Source organism: Rhipicephalus microplus, chromosome X, assembly GCF_043290135.1.
Source record: "Rhipicephalus microplus isolate Deutch F79 chromosome X, USDA_Rmic, whole genome shotgun sequence".
In the NCBI taxonomy this organism is placed as follows: domain Eukaryota; kingdom Metazoa; phylum Arthropoda; class Arachnida; order Ixodida; family Ixodidae; genus Rhipicephalus; species Rhipicephalus microplus.
The window spans coordinates 18,941,322-18,955,885 of record NC_134710.1 but is presented as its reverse complement, the minus strand read 5'-3'; the positions used below and the strand labels follow the sequence as shown (position 1 = coordinate 18,955,885).

At 45.0% G+C, this 14,564-nt stretch overlaps 1 protein-coding gene across 2 annotated transcripts in view; it reads right to left on the bottom strand.

Annotated features, from left to right (window-relative positions):
* Nucleotides 1-12,448, bottom strand: part of BI-1 (Bax Inhibitor-1) — a 47,022-nt gene extending 34,574 nt beyond the window's left edge. Inside the window, exons 1-2 of one of the 2 annotated variants that reach the window (XM_037426624.2) lie at nt 12,247-12,448; nt 477-585 (exon numbers count right to left, since the gene is read on the bottom strand). In XM_037426624.2, the coding sequence (XP_037282521.2) occupies nt 477-585; nt 12,247-12,299 (162 nt within the window). In that variant the 5' untranslated portion in view covers nt 12,300-12,448. The remainder of the gene's footprint in view (nt 1-476; nt 586-12,246) is intronic. The other variant, XM_037426625.2, reaches the window with a different exon arrangement.
* Between the last annotated feature and the right edge of the window lie 2,116 nt (nt 12,449-14,564).

Sequence of the window (14,564 nt, the reverse complement as noted above, 5' to 3'; positions counted from 1 at the left end):
TAATATTGTGGCAATACTTACGATGATTTTGTAGAAGAAGTCCTAAAAAATGAGGTATATTCAAGAGGAACTTCACAAAGATGGTAATTTGAACTAATTTATTATCTATAATAGTTTTGAACCACACTATAAATGGATTTCAGAATAGTTGCGCTCATTCGTCTCTCATCTTTATCTTCACTCTAAGTTACTTTAGGAAGTTCAGAAGTGTTATAGCTCAGGCGAGTTGGTCATCCATTAATTTAGCTTGTATTAGATTAGCAGGGCACATAAACGAAAGAAACCCAGCACACACGTAAAGAGGAACATAGGAGCTATACTTCAAACTGTTTATTAGATGCCCTTCACACCCAGACTAGTGTGAAGGGCATGGAATTAACAGTTGGAAGTTTAGCACCTATATTTATTTCTAACATTTGAGAACAAAGCATAACAGCTGTTGCTTCCAGAGGATCAGAAGGTGTTATATTCTTTACCTGTAGGATTTCCGTGAACAGGTGGACATATCCACCAGCTGCAGCTGCCAGGGTAGATATAGCCAGACAGCTGTAGACGTTCTTGAGATGGTCACGTACTGGTTTCTCCCTGCATATGGCAAAGATTTGGAACACAATTAAAAGGTGCTTATAATTAAGTTAGCAGCATCAAACTTAAGAATAACATATCAAGAAGCACAAATTTAGCAGTGCATAGGTACTCCTCAGATAAATGACCAGACTGCCTTTGCAAAAAGAGGGGGGAATACACTGAGGGGGAAATAAGTGCGTAGCTGAGGACATTTGCATTGCATCAGCAATAATGATAGTAACATTAATAACAATAAAAGACACGACATAACTTAGCAAGCCTCTGCTGATGGCAATTCTAGTCTAACCAGAAGGCCTTCAAGCCAAGCTGAAATCGTGGCAAAAACAAACATACACAAATTTACTTCCACGATTAACGTTGTGGTTCGAAAGTCAGATATGCTGCATAATATGTAGAAGCAACATACATCAAAATAGTTCATGTACCAATATGGAAGCTAAGAAACGCTTCAACACGAAGGACAAGTTGCCGAGCAGAAATTTGTCCAGTCTAATTTACGCCATGGGCTGATAAGATTGTGACAACCAGTACAATGGTGAAACCGGTTATTTCAACAAAACAGTTAGTACAAGGGTGAAACCGGTTATTCCAAGAAAACAGTTAAACATCACAAACATGATGGCACGAAATGACGTGTGGCCTTGAGTGCCCTCACTGAACATGTGAAATCTACAGGCCATCAAATAGAATGGTCAAGCGCACATGTTCTGGCCCCCAAAAAAAGAAGCAAGTATTATGCCTGCATGTGGAATCCCTGCACAAACAAACAACTGCGCACACTAAACAGGAGTGTTGGGGCGCTTGTGACAATGTACTCTCTGTGCTTATGTCACGTACTTAACGGACACTAAGGATAAACAATGACTTGCTTAAGATTGGCAAACAGAACTAAAATATAATGCCTTACGTTGTACTATCAGAAAAAATGAAGGTTGAAGTTTCATTTTTAAATTTTGTGCTGAAATCTCCAAACGTGGCATCAGAATTTTCAAAATGCATTTTTTGTATTTTCACAACATTGGCTCGAGAAAATTTTCTGAAACTTTACATGCTAGATCTATGGCACCTACAGATGACAATGAACTCCATCTTTACCAATTAGAAGCTACATAGGACCCAGTAGATACCATACAAGTTTATGACGTCACAGCGTTTGGTGTGGGAATCTGAAAGTGGCATCTTCACCTGCATTTTCTTTTCGAGTGGTTTCTTGCTTACCAAACCTCGTGTCGTAGTAAGAGTGGTCTCATCAGGATTGTGAAATTGTACTTTACCAATATGCGAGAAATTGTTTTGCCCTTTAGTGTGCCTTTAAATACGCTCTCTCGCTTATGGCTTTTGTAAAAAAACGCTCCCACATCAGTTGCTGAAACGTCAGTACACTGTGTTCTTTGGTTGGTGTATCCTTTTCATGGCTCTACAAGCTGTTCACTGTAGCAGGGGCGGATTCAGCCACTCATTGTAAGGGAGGGGGGGGGGGGGGGGGGGTTGATTGAAGTAACACTAGATAGGACGCGTGGTAATTACTTTTTTGTTTTTACTAGCACAAATACCCTGTAATGGCATAAATACTGTATAGATGAATGGCAAGCACTGAAGAGAGAGAGAGGGGGTGCTGACAGGCTTTGGGGGGGGGGGGGCACAATCGCTTCTACCGCCTCCCTTCTGCATCCGCCAGTGCACTGTAGTCAGCCAAAAGAGAGACTCCTTAAGCTTTGATTAATGCTTATTTTTGTGACGGTACCACAGACTGCCAACAGTTTCCATGACCTGGCCAGGTTTTTCAGAAATTCCTAGACTTTAACAGAAGGGTCCAAATTGCCCAACTTTTCCAGGTTTCCTAGGTTGGTAGACACCCTGACCTCCATCGTGATTAAGCGGTGAAACTTAAATCACAAAAGGGCATTGCCCTACGCTGTTGCCACAGACTGCAACGCATTAAAGCTAGAAATGACTTCACAGTCTCCGTAGATTGAGATATTCCAATTAAAAATGCTTCATGGCACTTTATACATGACCATTCTCCGATTATACAGTAACTAGTAAGCCTTCCATAAGCTACTTAAACAGTTGCAAGGAAATTTGGTTGTCCAAACAAAACTGCCAGGCAAGTTATATTTATACCTTTTAAATCATAGCGTACATTATTTGTGCAGTGTCGTTCACATTCGTTGAAATAAATACCAATACATTATTCCGGTAACAAATAACTATTTAATTATGAACAAACAAAATGGCGACACAGATATACAATGAGTAAAAGAGTTCTCGACACTGAGGGCAATTCGCGACTGACTCCGTCCCCGAGTGGTCTTCTCCGCTCTCCCTCTCCTCCGGTGGTGGAGCGTTGTCAAATTCTCTCCTTTCTCTTCACCCGCAGCTGCCCCATGTGTCAGGTTACAACCAGCGCAGCGCGTCTCGAGCTCGCCCTAGAGACTGTAAAACGGGCCATTTTCTTGGGCATGGGGACCATATACTAACTTTCCCCTACTTCCGAGAATTTCGTTCGCAACACATCCCCCCCCCCCCCCCCCGTAATGATGCCGTCATTTGCCTTTGCTATGAAGTTCTACTAGGTTCAATAGCTGAATGGGTCGTTAAAGCATTGGTCCTCCGGGCATTAGCACTCGACATGACCTAATCTCGCCGTCGCGGCCAGGAAATGTGGATTCGATACCTCCTATCTTCCACATCTGTCTTGGTAGCATTGGTTCACTCAACAAAACCAAGTCACCGGTCTTCAGCTGCGTTGGAGTCTTCCCACTCAGCTGATAGTTCTGGAGTTCGTTTAGGTATTCACTTGCCCATATTTTCCAGAACTGGTTGAGTAGTTTACTTCGATGGGACAATATCTGCTTATGGTGGGAAGAGGAAAGAACTGCAATCTCCTGTCGTAAGTTAAGCAGCGACAGTCGTCTTCCTGTGAAAAATAAGGCCGGGCTAAGTGGTTCGGGCTCGTTAAGCTCCGTATAAACATGTGTTAGGGGGCGCGAATTCAACATGGCCTTTACTTCACTTAGCTTAGTGCTGAGCTCTTCAAATGTGAGGCTGCTTGTTCCTAACGTTTTTCTCAAAACCTGTTTAGTTAGCCCAACCAAGCGCTCATAAAATCCACCCCACCACGGTGCGTGCTCCACAATGAATTTCCATTGTATGCCTGAGTTGGCGACGAAGTTTTTCATCTCTTCGTCTGTGATAACTGTCCAGAGTGCAGCTAGATCTCTGCTCGTCTTCTTGAATGTGAGCGTGTTGTCACTATAAATAGTGCTCAGTAGCCTTCATCGAGATGTGAATCAGCGGAATTCAAGTGTCAACTCACCAACTCGAGGTGTATTGCCCGGGTGACACTGCATGTGAAGAGTGCATGACTTTGTCATCGTTGCCCCCTTGACGAAAAGAGAGCCAGCAAAGTCGACACCGGTCACTTCAAAAAGAGAAGCCTGGGTGATGCAATCGGTTGGAAGAGGAGCAGTCCCTTGGCTTGCCGGCCTTGAATGAAAGCGCTTACCCGTTATACACGCCTTCAAGGCTCTCTTCATTATCTGTCTCACCCCGATCACCAGAATCGCTCCCTCAGCTGCGTCAATGTGTCCCATACACCTCCGTGCAATACCTGTTAGTGACACTATACGACGAGAAGTTCGGCGAGGTTGCTCTTCTTATGTAATACAGCGGGATGCTTCTCGTTGTAGTGAAGTTGACTACGCTGCAGCCTTCAGTCAACTCTTCAAGTTCCATCATTGTCCATCATCAGTGAAACAGTTCTCAAAAGTAAGTCCGGTGGAATTCACGTTCCATTGGCGACTCACGCAATTTCTCTTGGAAATACTTCTCTATGTTCACGGCGTATTCAATACTGTTCTGCTTTATTCAGCTCGTCCGATGTGAGGGATCCCAATTCTTGACTGGCGGTTTGTTTTTGCGATGAACCAAAAAAATCTATGCTGTGACTGATTACCCTTGATAGTTTACTGTAATTTTTTAGTTCTATAATGAATGAATTTGTGGATGGCGATGCTGTAGCCGGCACACCACTTGTTTCCCTTCGTTGCTCTAGCCCGGCTTCTTTGAATGTTGCCTTTGTAACCACTCGAGGCCAATACACCTCTGCTTGGCAAATCCATGGCGGTCAATTTTACCAGAGCTCGTTTGTGGCCAGCTGCGCGGCGGCTACTCCTCGTGTGAGAAGAATCGAGCTGGATTTTTTTTTCCTGGGCAATGTCTCCACGATAACCTCTGTGAGATGCTGAATTTCAGTGACGCGATTGGGCACGAACTGCTGCCAACGGTCGGCATTTCCAAGGATCCAATAGAACGAGATTGTTGAATCCATCCACAGGCAGACGTTCGGGGGCTGCTCTTCAAGGGTATCCAAAATGTAGCAACACAATCGAGCTGCAAATTTCCTTGACCGGTGCAACCCTTGATTTATTCGTAAGAATCGTCAAATTTGTTCCATTGTCAACCTCCACAGTGAGGTAGGCGACCACTCCGTATGCTAATGAACTTGCGCCAGCGAATATGTGAAGGCAGGTCGTCACTCCTCTGTTTGTTTGTGACCCATAATATCAGGGTACTTGAACATCCTGCAGATGTTGAAGTCCGTCTAACCACTTTCTCCGGGCTATCGCGATGTCGGTTAGAGCGCCGTCCTAGTCATAGTTCTGCACCACAACTGTTGAAAGAGAATCTTAACACGTACAATAAAGAAAGACAGCCACCCCAGTGGGTCATATAACCGCGCCGTTGTTTGAAGATGGACCTTTTTGTGGGGTGTTCGACCTCTTGAATGCAATCCGTTCACGCAGAGACCGTCAACCTATCAGCACATGGATCCCACGATAGTCCCAAAACCTACAACACTACCAATAAATAGCAAAAATGTATGGCACCACGGGAGTCCCTCTTGAATTGTTGGCAGAGCATTTCGCTGTTAGATGACCACTTGTGCATTTTCAATTTTGCACCTTCAAATATCTCGGTTGCTTCGTTGTAGAGCCTCAATGCTGCCTCTTTGCTTTCAGCTCCTGTCAGCGAGTCACCCACATAAACACTGCTCTTGAGCCGACTTGCGGTTTGAGGGTATTGTTCACATTTCCTCAAGTGGCGTGGGAGTGTTGCGGAGAGCAGAAATGGGCTAGCAGTTGTTCCAAAGGGAACCCGAGTCATGCGCCAAGTTGCTATCGACGGAAGTGGTTCGCCGGTTTAAGGCATTGTTTCTTTTAGGCTTGTTCGATGTCAATAACTAGCGCCACGAGGTGACAACGAAAGTTCAAGAGTAAACAGATTAAATAAGTGGTCACGTTTGGTCCGCTCTCCAAGTTATCGTTCAGCGACTTTGCTGAGTTCCCAAGCGAAGAGGCGTCCAAAAACCACTCCAAGCTTGTGGGAGTCGCGTATTACAGCCTGGTGTGGCATATAGTAAACAGTATTATCTTCACCGATGCTGTCTTCGATGAGTTCCGCTATCCCCAGTCGATCGTAGTGTCTGATCACCGAATCGTAATCTTTAACTTGTCAAGTGATGCAGACGCTTCATGGCCACCTCCCTATTGTGGTGATACGAGGTTATGGACTTCCCCAGAAGGGCCGCCTCCTAACGGCCATCTACTCGCTTGATTGTAGAACTTGGTGCTTTCGTTTTCTTGAAGTCATTTACTCCAATAGATTCCAGTGTCCAGAATTTGGTAAGCATGTCAGCCGCATTCCTTTTTATAAATGACGTTCGTAGCGTCACTGCACTGAGACTATTCGTTACTCCCCTCCACAGGCCCATGAAAGGTCCAACAAACCACTGTTTCAACAGCTCTCGGCTTTCCTTCAAGCCTAGTGGTGCGGCCAGTTGTGAGCCGCCAAAAGTGATCCAAACCGATTAGCAGTTCGACAGAGCTAGTGTCTCCGACATTGTAGAAGTCGGCAACTTCGTAGCCAAGTGCAGTGAGGTGGTCGGTCCACGTTTAGTGGTGAGGGGAGAATTTGGTCACAAATAATATCTGTCTCGAAAAACACACATTTCGAATTCTCCTTGATCTTTCGTTCTTAGTTTGACGGACACTTTGTTGAACAATCTTTCATTTTGGTGACCTCCAAAGAACCCCACTGTCAGTCTTTCGCTGCAGGCGAGTTTACATCCTAATCTTTTTGACATAGCCGACATGATGTACAAGCGTTGGCAGTCAACGCTTACCATCGAACACTATTCACACCTGAGCCCCGGAGGCCTCACCGCAACACCAAGCTTTCACAGTTTGCAGCAGAACTGTCTTCTTCGTGGTAGTTTCACTGCCTGTGGCGGTAGCCTCTAGAGCCACGTGCGTGTTTGCGATGGGGTCGTTCGGCTGTCACACGCCTGTTTTTGTATACGTTGGGTCACACATCATGCTGGCATGCCTTTTCTCGCACTTCGCACATCGTATGTTAGATCGGCATTTTCTAGCCTGATGGCCTCTCTTCGTGCACCTGAAGCCCCTCTCATTAGATTGTAAAGGTGTGCTCTATTCTGCTATCATTTTATTTTTCGCACAGTCTTACGCGTTGTGGCTTGTAGCGTTACAAAAGAAGCACCCTTCCTGGGTGGCGCTTTATTCCAGCATTGCAGCAGATGGAGCATGCTTTCTTTTCGTGCAGTGAGGGGGCTTCTCTGCCACTGTACCTCAGAGTCTGCCAACCGTTCATGCTCTGTAGTGCAACCAGATTTTTACGGCTTTCGATCCCAACTCGGAGGAAGGATAAGAGCCTCTAGAAGGTGTTTACAGTATTTCTGTCTCCCTCCTCCATCGTTAGCGATGAACCATCGGGGGTGGCCTGCTAATTGTCGATGGGGCCCGCCAGTTCCCACTACGGACTTACGGCTGAGTCGAGCAGAATCTCTTTCGACATCGCTCGCTGCACGATGGGGAGCAGCATGGAGCTAAAACCGTCGTGGTTCCGGCCGAGCGCCTCGAGTCACCTGGTGTGCGCTGACAGTGTCTTACAGATGTCGAAGCCTACGCACATCGTTAAAGTGCGCACCGGTGCGACGTCGATGAGCTTTTTTATGTGCTCCTGAATTAGGAGCTCTTCGTTTACAAAGTGTTTCTTCAGAAGCTGCCTCGCATCGTTGTAGCACCGGGACATTGGAGGTAGACCGGTAAGTACAGCAGCAGCTTCACCAGTGTGAGATGCCCTCAGGTAATGGAACTTATGAAGAGTGGAAAGTTGATCATTGCTGTCCACTACCAGTTCGAACAACTCCCAGAAAAGCTTCCACTCATGTCGTCGCCTGCTGAATTTCAGCTCAAGCCTTGGCAGTTTGACATTCATTTTTTTGTGACGTTTGATTTGATTGATCGATTTATGGGGTTTAACGTCCCAAAACCACAATATGATTATGAGAGACGCCGTAGTGGAGGGCTCCGGAAATTTCAACCACCTGGGGGTTCTTTAGCGTGCACCCATATATATCTGAGCACACGGGCCTACAACATTTCCGCCTCCATCGGAAATGCAGCCGCCGCAGCGGGTTCGATCCCGCGACGTGCGGGTCAGCAGCAGAGTACCTTAGCCACTAGACCACCACGGCGGGGCGTGACGTCGTTTCGGTTAAGTCACCGTTGAGCTGGAGATGCTTGCTATGACTTGTTTATTCACTGCTCCAGCTGTGTCAGAAGTGCACTATACGGTCATTATACTCAATCACTCGTGTGTACTCTTCCTCCAGGTCATCTTGAAAGATAGATGCTACTGCTGTAGAGTCCGTATAGTGACACTGACCACTGACAAGTGCTCATCAGGAGGACCATCAACGCGTGACACTTCAACTCGCTACAGAGCTACTTATATTAATTGAAGTGTTCATTGAGAATGATGCAAAGCAGTCACCGTTGAGCTGGAGATGCTTGCTATGACTTGTTTATTCACTGCTCCAGCTGTGTCAGAAGTGCACTATACGGTCATTATACTCAATCACTTGTGTGTACTCTTCCTCCAGGTCATCTTGAAAGATAGATGCTACTGCTGTAGAGTCCGTATAGTGACACTGACCACTGACAAGTGCTCATCAGGAGGACCATCAACGCGTGACACTTCAACTCGCTACAGAGCTACTTATATTAATTGAAGTGTTCATTGAGAATGATGCAAAGCAGCTACCAAAATCGGAGGCATAGCTTGGATCGAGGCGAATATTCAGCCTTTCTTCCCCTGCTCACGAGCTCAGTAGATACAGAAAAAAAAAAACTTCATGAACAACATTCTGGAGAAGATATAAGACATGTGATAGTTAATTTCACAAATAACACGAACAAACTTGATGGGCATGAAATTATTGTACTCTGCTGCAACTGCCCAAAAATACTCGCGTTTGTAAATGCAGTAACCCACTAAATGAAAACTGAAGTCTTACTCCAATCCAGGCTACACCTGATAGCCTAAGTGTCTTCTTCCTGTCCTTCAGTCTACCCGAAAGTAGCAACGACGACAACCGCATTTATTAGTGAACTATAACATAAAGGCTACATGATAATGGAAATGCTGCAAACTTGAGAACATTAAGTTCATGCACATCGGGCGCTCTGAGTGCCCTCACACCTGTTGCAGCAGAGAGGACTGAACCCAGCAAATAGAACACGCCATAAATGTACTATCCGCGTCAAATGAAACCCAGACAGAGGCAAGCCTTCATGATAGTATAGTGCACGCCCTCCAGTTATCACAATCAATAGGAGCACACATCCTGTTCGGCAGCTCTGCAAATATATGCGTGCCTGTCCATGGTGATAAATGGACGGCGTGCACTATACCATCGCGAAGGCTTGCCACTGTTCAGGTTTCATTTGAGGCCGGTAGTTCACTAAAGCACAGCCGCGATTGTAGAAATGCTCCAATGATCAAGACACTGCACTTTTTGGTTGGTATGTTGAAATATATTAGAAGATTCAAGGTCAGTGTCATTGGCACTAGAGAAGCAGCTGTGCTTTACTAGTTCTCTTAGAATACAGCAGCACGACACCAAGGTTCACCGTTGGTAGGACAAATAAGCATTGAAGTGACGTACCGAATAAAATGGACAATAATAAACACTGGTACCTGCACATGATGTCATAACTGCCATATTGCTGAATCACTAATTCAGCCTTATGTGTTACACCAATATAGATGTCTGAAGAAGCAGAGCAGATCGATGACCTACTCAAACCTTTCACTGTGCAAGTAACGTAAACTCCCGAGCACGCGACCCCCTCCCTTTTTCGGGAGATTTGAAACATGCATCGCCCCCACTCAGCCCCTCCCGCCATCATCAGTTTTATTTTTATTCGCACAAGGGCAAATAACGAATAAGTTAATAAAGGATTTCATTAAAAGCATGCATGGGCATTCTTTATTCTAAGCAGATGTTTTGCTGCTATCTTGAATTTTGACCTGCAATCGAGCAAGAGCCTTCCTCAAAACTGTGATATCCTTCACTGCAGGGGGGGGGGGGGGGGCGACTTATGGTAGTTAGCCCTAACGGCAACAATGGTGATGTCAGTTCAAGCCATTTATATTGCACGAGATTTCTTCATATATTCATCCAAGTTTACTCAGTGACATAAGACGTGAACTCATAGCAAAGACATCCCGCAGTGTGAACAAAACAAGAGAAGAAATGAAAACAGGATGTCAGCCTTCAAAAGAATAGTGGCATATATATCTGTGCACACATCCTTGAAAGATCAGGCAAAGCCTATCAAGGAATCAACTTCTTTAGTCAGGAGAGATAATGATTGTGTACTGAATGGCATGCCACACAAATTGTTAGCAACCTTTCTCTTCATTGCCAACAGCAACACCACAGTTTTTAAATAAGCACATGGTAAGCTTGAGAACAAAATCACTGTGGCATATTTCATAAATCTTAAAAAGTAGGAGGTATGCCAGTGGGCCATTCTTATCACTCCTGACAAAAGCAGCCGATTTGATAGGCTTTGTCAGACTTCTCATGATGAGTACACACATGTATGTGCAACATTTGTGACCAAATATTTCGTTGAAAGTCTGCGCTCATCCCGTTTTCACGCGTGAATGTCCTCGTTTTGTTCATGGTGTAGAATTTCTTCGCTCAGTGAAATCTAGAGTAAGGCTTGCAGAAGCATCACATAACTTCGCAAGTATTTATTAGAAATATACAACACTATACAAAAGAAATAAGCAATGTCTGCTATTTTCAACAATAGAGCAAACAATGGCAAATTTAAGCCAAATTCCCATTTTTTTTTCTACACCAGTAAAGCAGTAGACGTACAGCAAGAGAGTGAACTAAACCTAAAGCACATAGAGTAACATAAGATTTGAAATTATGTGCGTCCTATGTCTAGTAATAACAGCCGGTTGAGAATGAAGCAGTCTGACATGTAATGTTTAAAATTACTTCTGAATAGCTAGAGCACCAATAAAAAGCAGCACTGAATTTAAAAAAAGACTTAAAAAACAACAAAAATTGAATGCCCGCAAGCTATGTAGACATGACGATAGTTATAGCGCGAGAACAGAACGACGACAAAGAGACAAGAAGGACACGAGCGCTCGTGTCCTTCTGGTCTCTTCGTCGTCGTTCTGTTCACGCGCTCTAACTATCGTCATGTCATACCAACTAGCCCAAGCTGCCGCACTTCTACCTGGACTCCCTGACGTAAACAGATATTGCATCGGAATGAAAAGGCCATCTACGTCAGCACATCTTGCTTGTTCCTGTAGCGCGACCTCGTCCGAATTAAATGAGAAAAAAAAAAGGCCGTGACAGTATTTCGTAGCTGGCAGCAAACCCTTAAAATGATTTAAAGTTCCGGCTTTAGGGCGCCTGCAGAAGAGCACTAGAAATGGACACCGTCTTACCATGATAATCAAGTAGGAATACTAGCACACGCGCGTGTAACGATTCCAGACAAGATATTGGTGGCCCAGAAACACCGTCGAACGACCGAATTATCACCGATAAGGCATGCTGCAATCCACTTGGGCGATGAAGCCAAGGCTGCCATCGCGAAAAATTCGAGAACAAGTCTTTCCTTCAACCGTAAGTACATTTCCCGGAAAGTCCCGGGTCCTTGCAGGCAGCAACCTTGCGGCTCGTATTTTCCGCCGCCATTAGAGGAAATTCAATGTTTTTGTGACAACAACTCGTGAATCTAGTCGCTTGCCTACTAGGCTTGAACGTAGTTTCGTCTTTGCTGTTCTAGGGCGATCAAAATGCCATTTATCGGGAGAGAACGCTGAACATGCCTTAGAAGACGTAAGTGCAAAGTCGCTCGCGAACGACGCACCTAATGGTCTCAGGTGCTTAAGGCCTGAACTGAAGACAACTAAAAGTACGAAGCGTAGGGCCGCAACGGCTAGATGAACGGGTCCTACGTACTGCTGACAAAGTGCAACCCAACGTTTATCAGGGGTGAAAATGGCCGCTCTAATCTCAAGACGACCTACTGTCACGTATCGAGCACAAATTGCGCACAACCTATATATGACAAACGTTTACACAAGGAGCGGGCAAAGGTCCAGCAGAGAAATGACGTCGATAAACAAGCTGCTATGGAATATATGTAGTATCGAATTCACAGCCTACGCCTGATGAGTCAGCGATGTTCGAAGAAGAAGATCGAACGCGTGTCCCTCACACAGAAAAATCAGAGCTTGAATACTTACAGACGGTTGCTGAAAGAGTTGACGAACGCATTCATGTTGAAAGACGCCTCCATTTTCTCCAGTCGCAGCGCGGCTAGGGCGCCTCGGAGCCAGAAAACTCAAACAACACGTCAGCCCACTCGGAGACTCGAACGTCAGCCTACTCGCAGCGCGGTTGAGAAGCGACAGTGCTGCCCCTACGGTTGGTACGTGCCGTCTGTGCTGTCGTCATCGCTCTCGCGCTCGGACGCAGCGCGCGGGCAGCACTGCAGCGCCACGATGTCAGTGAAATTTTCGGACGTGATTCGAGTAGCGTCCAGCGATTACATGATTGGAAACCCCTGTTCTACTCGTTATTTAACTAGCGCTGCGCAGGTTGCGGTTCGATTCGCATTTCCGACCTTCTTCGTCTTTTTTTTTTTTCCCTCACGCAACTAACCATGTCTCTTACGGCAGAACACCAAATGCGCAGCGCCATATGAGTTCACGACCGCAACGCAAAGGATTGCGGTACACTGTTCGAAAACGCCCTACTATTTGCATTTCAATCAACAGTACATAATTGTTTAACTAGAAAATAGATATGCAAAAGAAACTTTTACTGCCGATTACATCACCACGTGCAAAAATCTGCTAGGCGGCTTTCCTGCAATGTTGTTTGCCAACCAAAAGCTCGTGTACAAGACAGTACATAATTGTTTAACTAGAAAATAGATATGCAAAAGAAACTTTTACTGCCGATTACATCACCATGTGCGAAAATCTGCTAGGCGGCTTTCATGCAATGTTGTTTTCCCACCAAAAGCTCGTATACAAGACGATAGTTACAGCGCGAGAACAGGACGACAAAGAGACAAGAAGGAGACGGGCGCTAACACTTCTTGTCTCTTTGTCGTCGTTCTGTTCTCATACCAACTAGCCCAAACTGCCCCACTTCTCGTGTACAAACTGCTTTTCTCACTAATTATTGTTTTTTACATTCACCCCACCCCCGCCCACTTCTTTACGAAAGGCAGGTGCCTCGTCCACCATGCTTTCCTAGGCTTCGTACGTGGCGGGACAAACCCACACTAATTGTAGGGGACAATTTGTCGTTTTGTCGAATTCGCGTGCCATCATCTCAGGGAATTAGGCGCTGTACAAGCAAAGTGAGCGAGGAAACCTGTCTGTGCACATGTTTATTTTTGTGAAAAATAACCTTGCAGAAAAGCCGCCTTGCAGATTTTTTTCAAATGGTCTATTGTCTTGGGTGAGGTGCCAACACCTGAAAAGCAGTCAGTAGAGAGAGAGAAAGTGATTGTAGGAAGGAGAAGGAACTATTTTCTGCAACCCTGCTATTAAGGGGCATGTCTCAGCACCAGAAGTGGGGGCACGTTCATAGTTCAGTAGTGATGTTCAGTAGTTTTACACGTGTTTGAAGAGCTAATAACAAACTTGACATTCTTGACCAGCAAGTGCCAGAACCACAGCAGTGAAGGAAGGAAGACATGGGGGATAGATTGTTTGGAGATGACATGCCCAAAAGGGTGCACAAAAATTGTGCATGCAGTATTATAATTCATCATAGCCGCAAGTGCCAGAAATGCATTGGCAAAGCACTCTAATAATGCACAACTGGTTCCTACATACCTACCGTGCTTTGGCCTGGTTTGCAAAAATGCCCGTTGATCCCAAGAGAGCGCACCACAGCAGAACGTTCACCATGCAACCACATGGTGTTGGTAGGCGAAACTTAATTTTTAATGTTTTTAAACCTTTTCAATTTTCGACGGTGCTATTTGATTTCTATGATATGCCCTATTTACTCGTTCTCTCCTTTTTTTTTTAATTCTCCTCATACTCACTTTCCTTCCCCAGCTGATTGACAAACCATACTATACAATGCTACACCTTGCTAGCGTGTACGCATGTAACGGAGAAAGGCATCGCCAATAATTCCCTCAATATCCTAGTTTATCAGAATTCACCCGAAAGGAAAGTTGGGCTAATTATTTTTTGCACTGTTTTTACATCCAAGGCCATAAGAACGGTCACTAAGCTAAGAGATGTATACAAGCAAACGGAAAGTCAGCCAGAATGGTTTATATTGCACTGGTGGTGGGTTTCTCTTTAACGCTGTTCTGTGTATATTTGGAAAAGACCATCACTTGTTCTATTCACTCTAGAGATGAATGGGAATTCTTTAGCACTATGTGTTCACTGTTGGGTCACGATACAAGCGAAATAAACACGTTATATTTCTTTGCCTGTATTGAATTGCTTCAAGGCATCATGCCTATGAACAAATCCCATGGAAGAGAGGAAAAAAAAAAGATCTGGATAGCCAAGTGGTTATGACG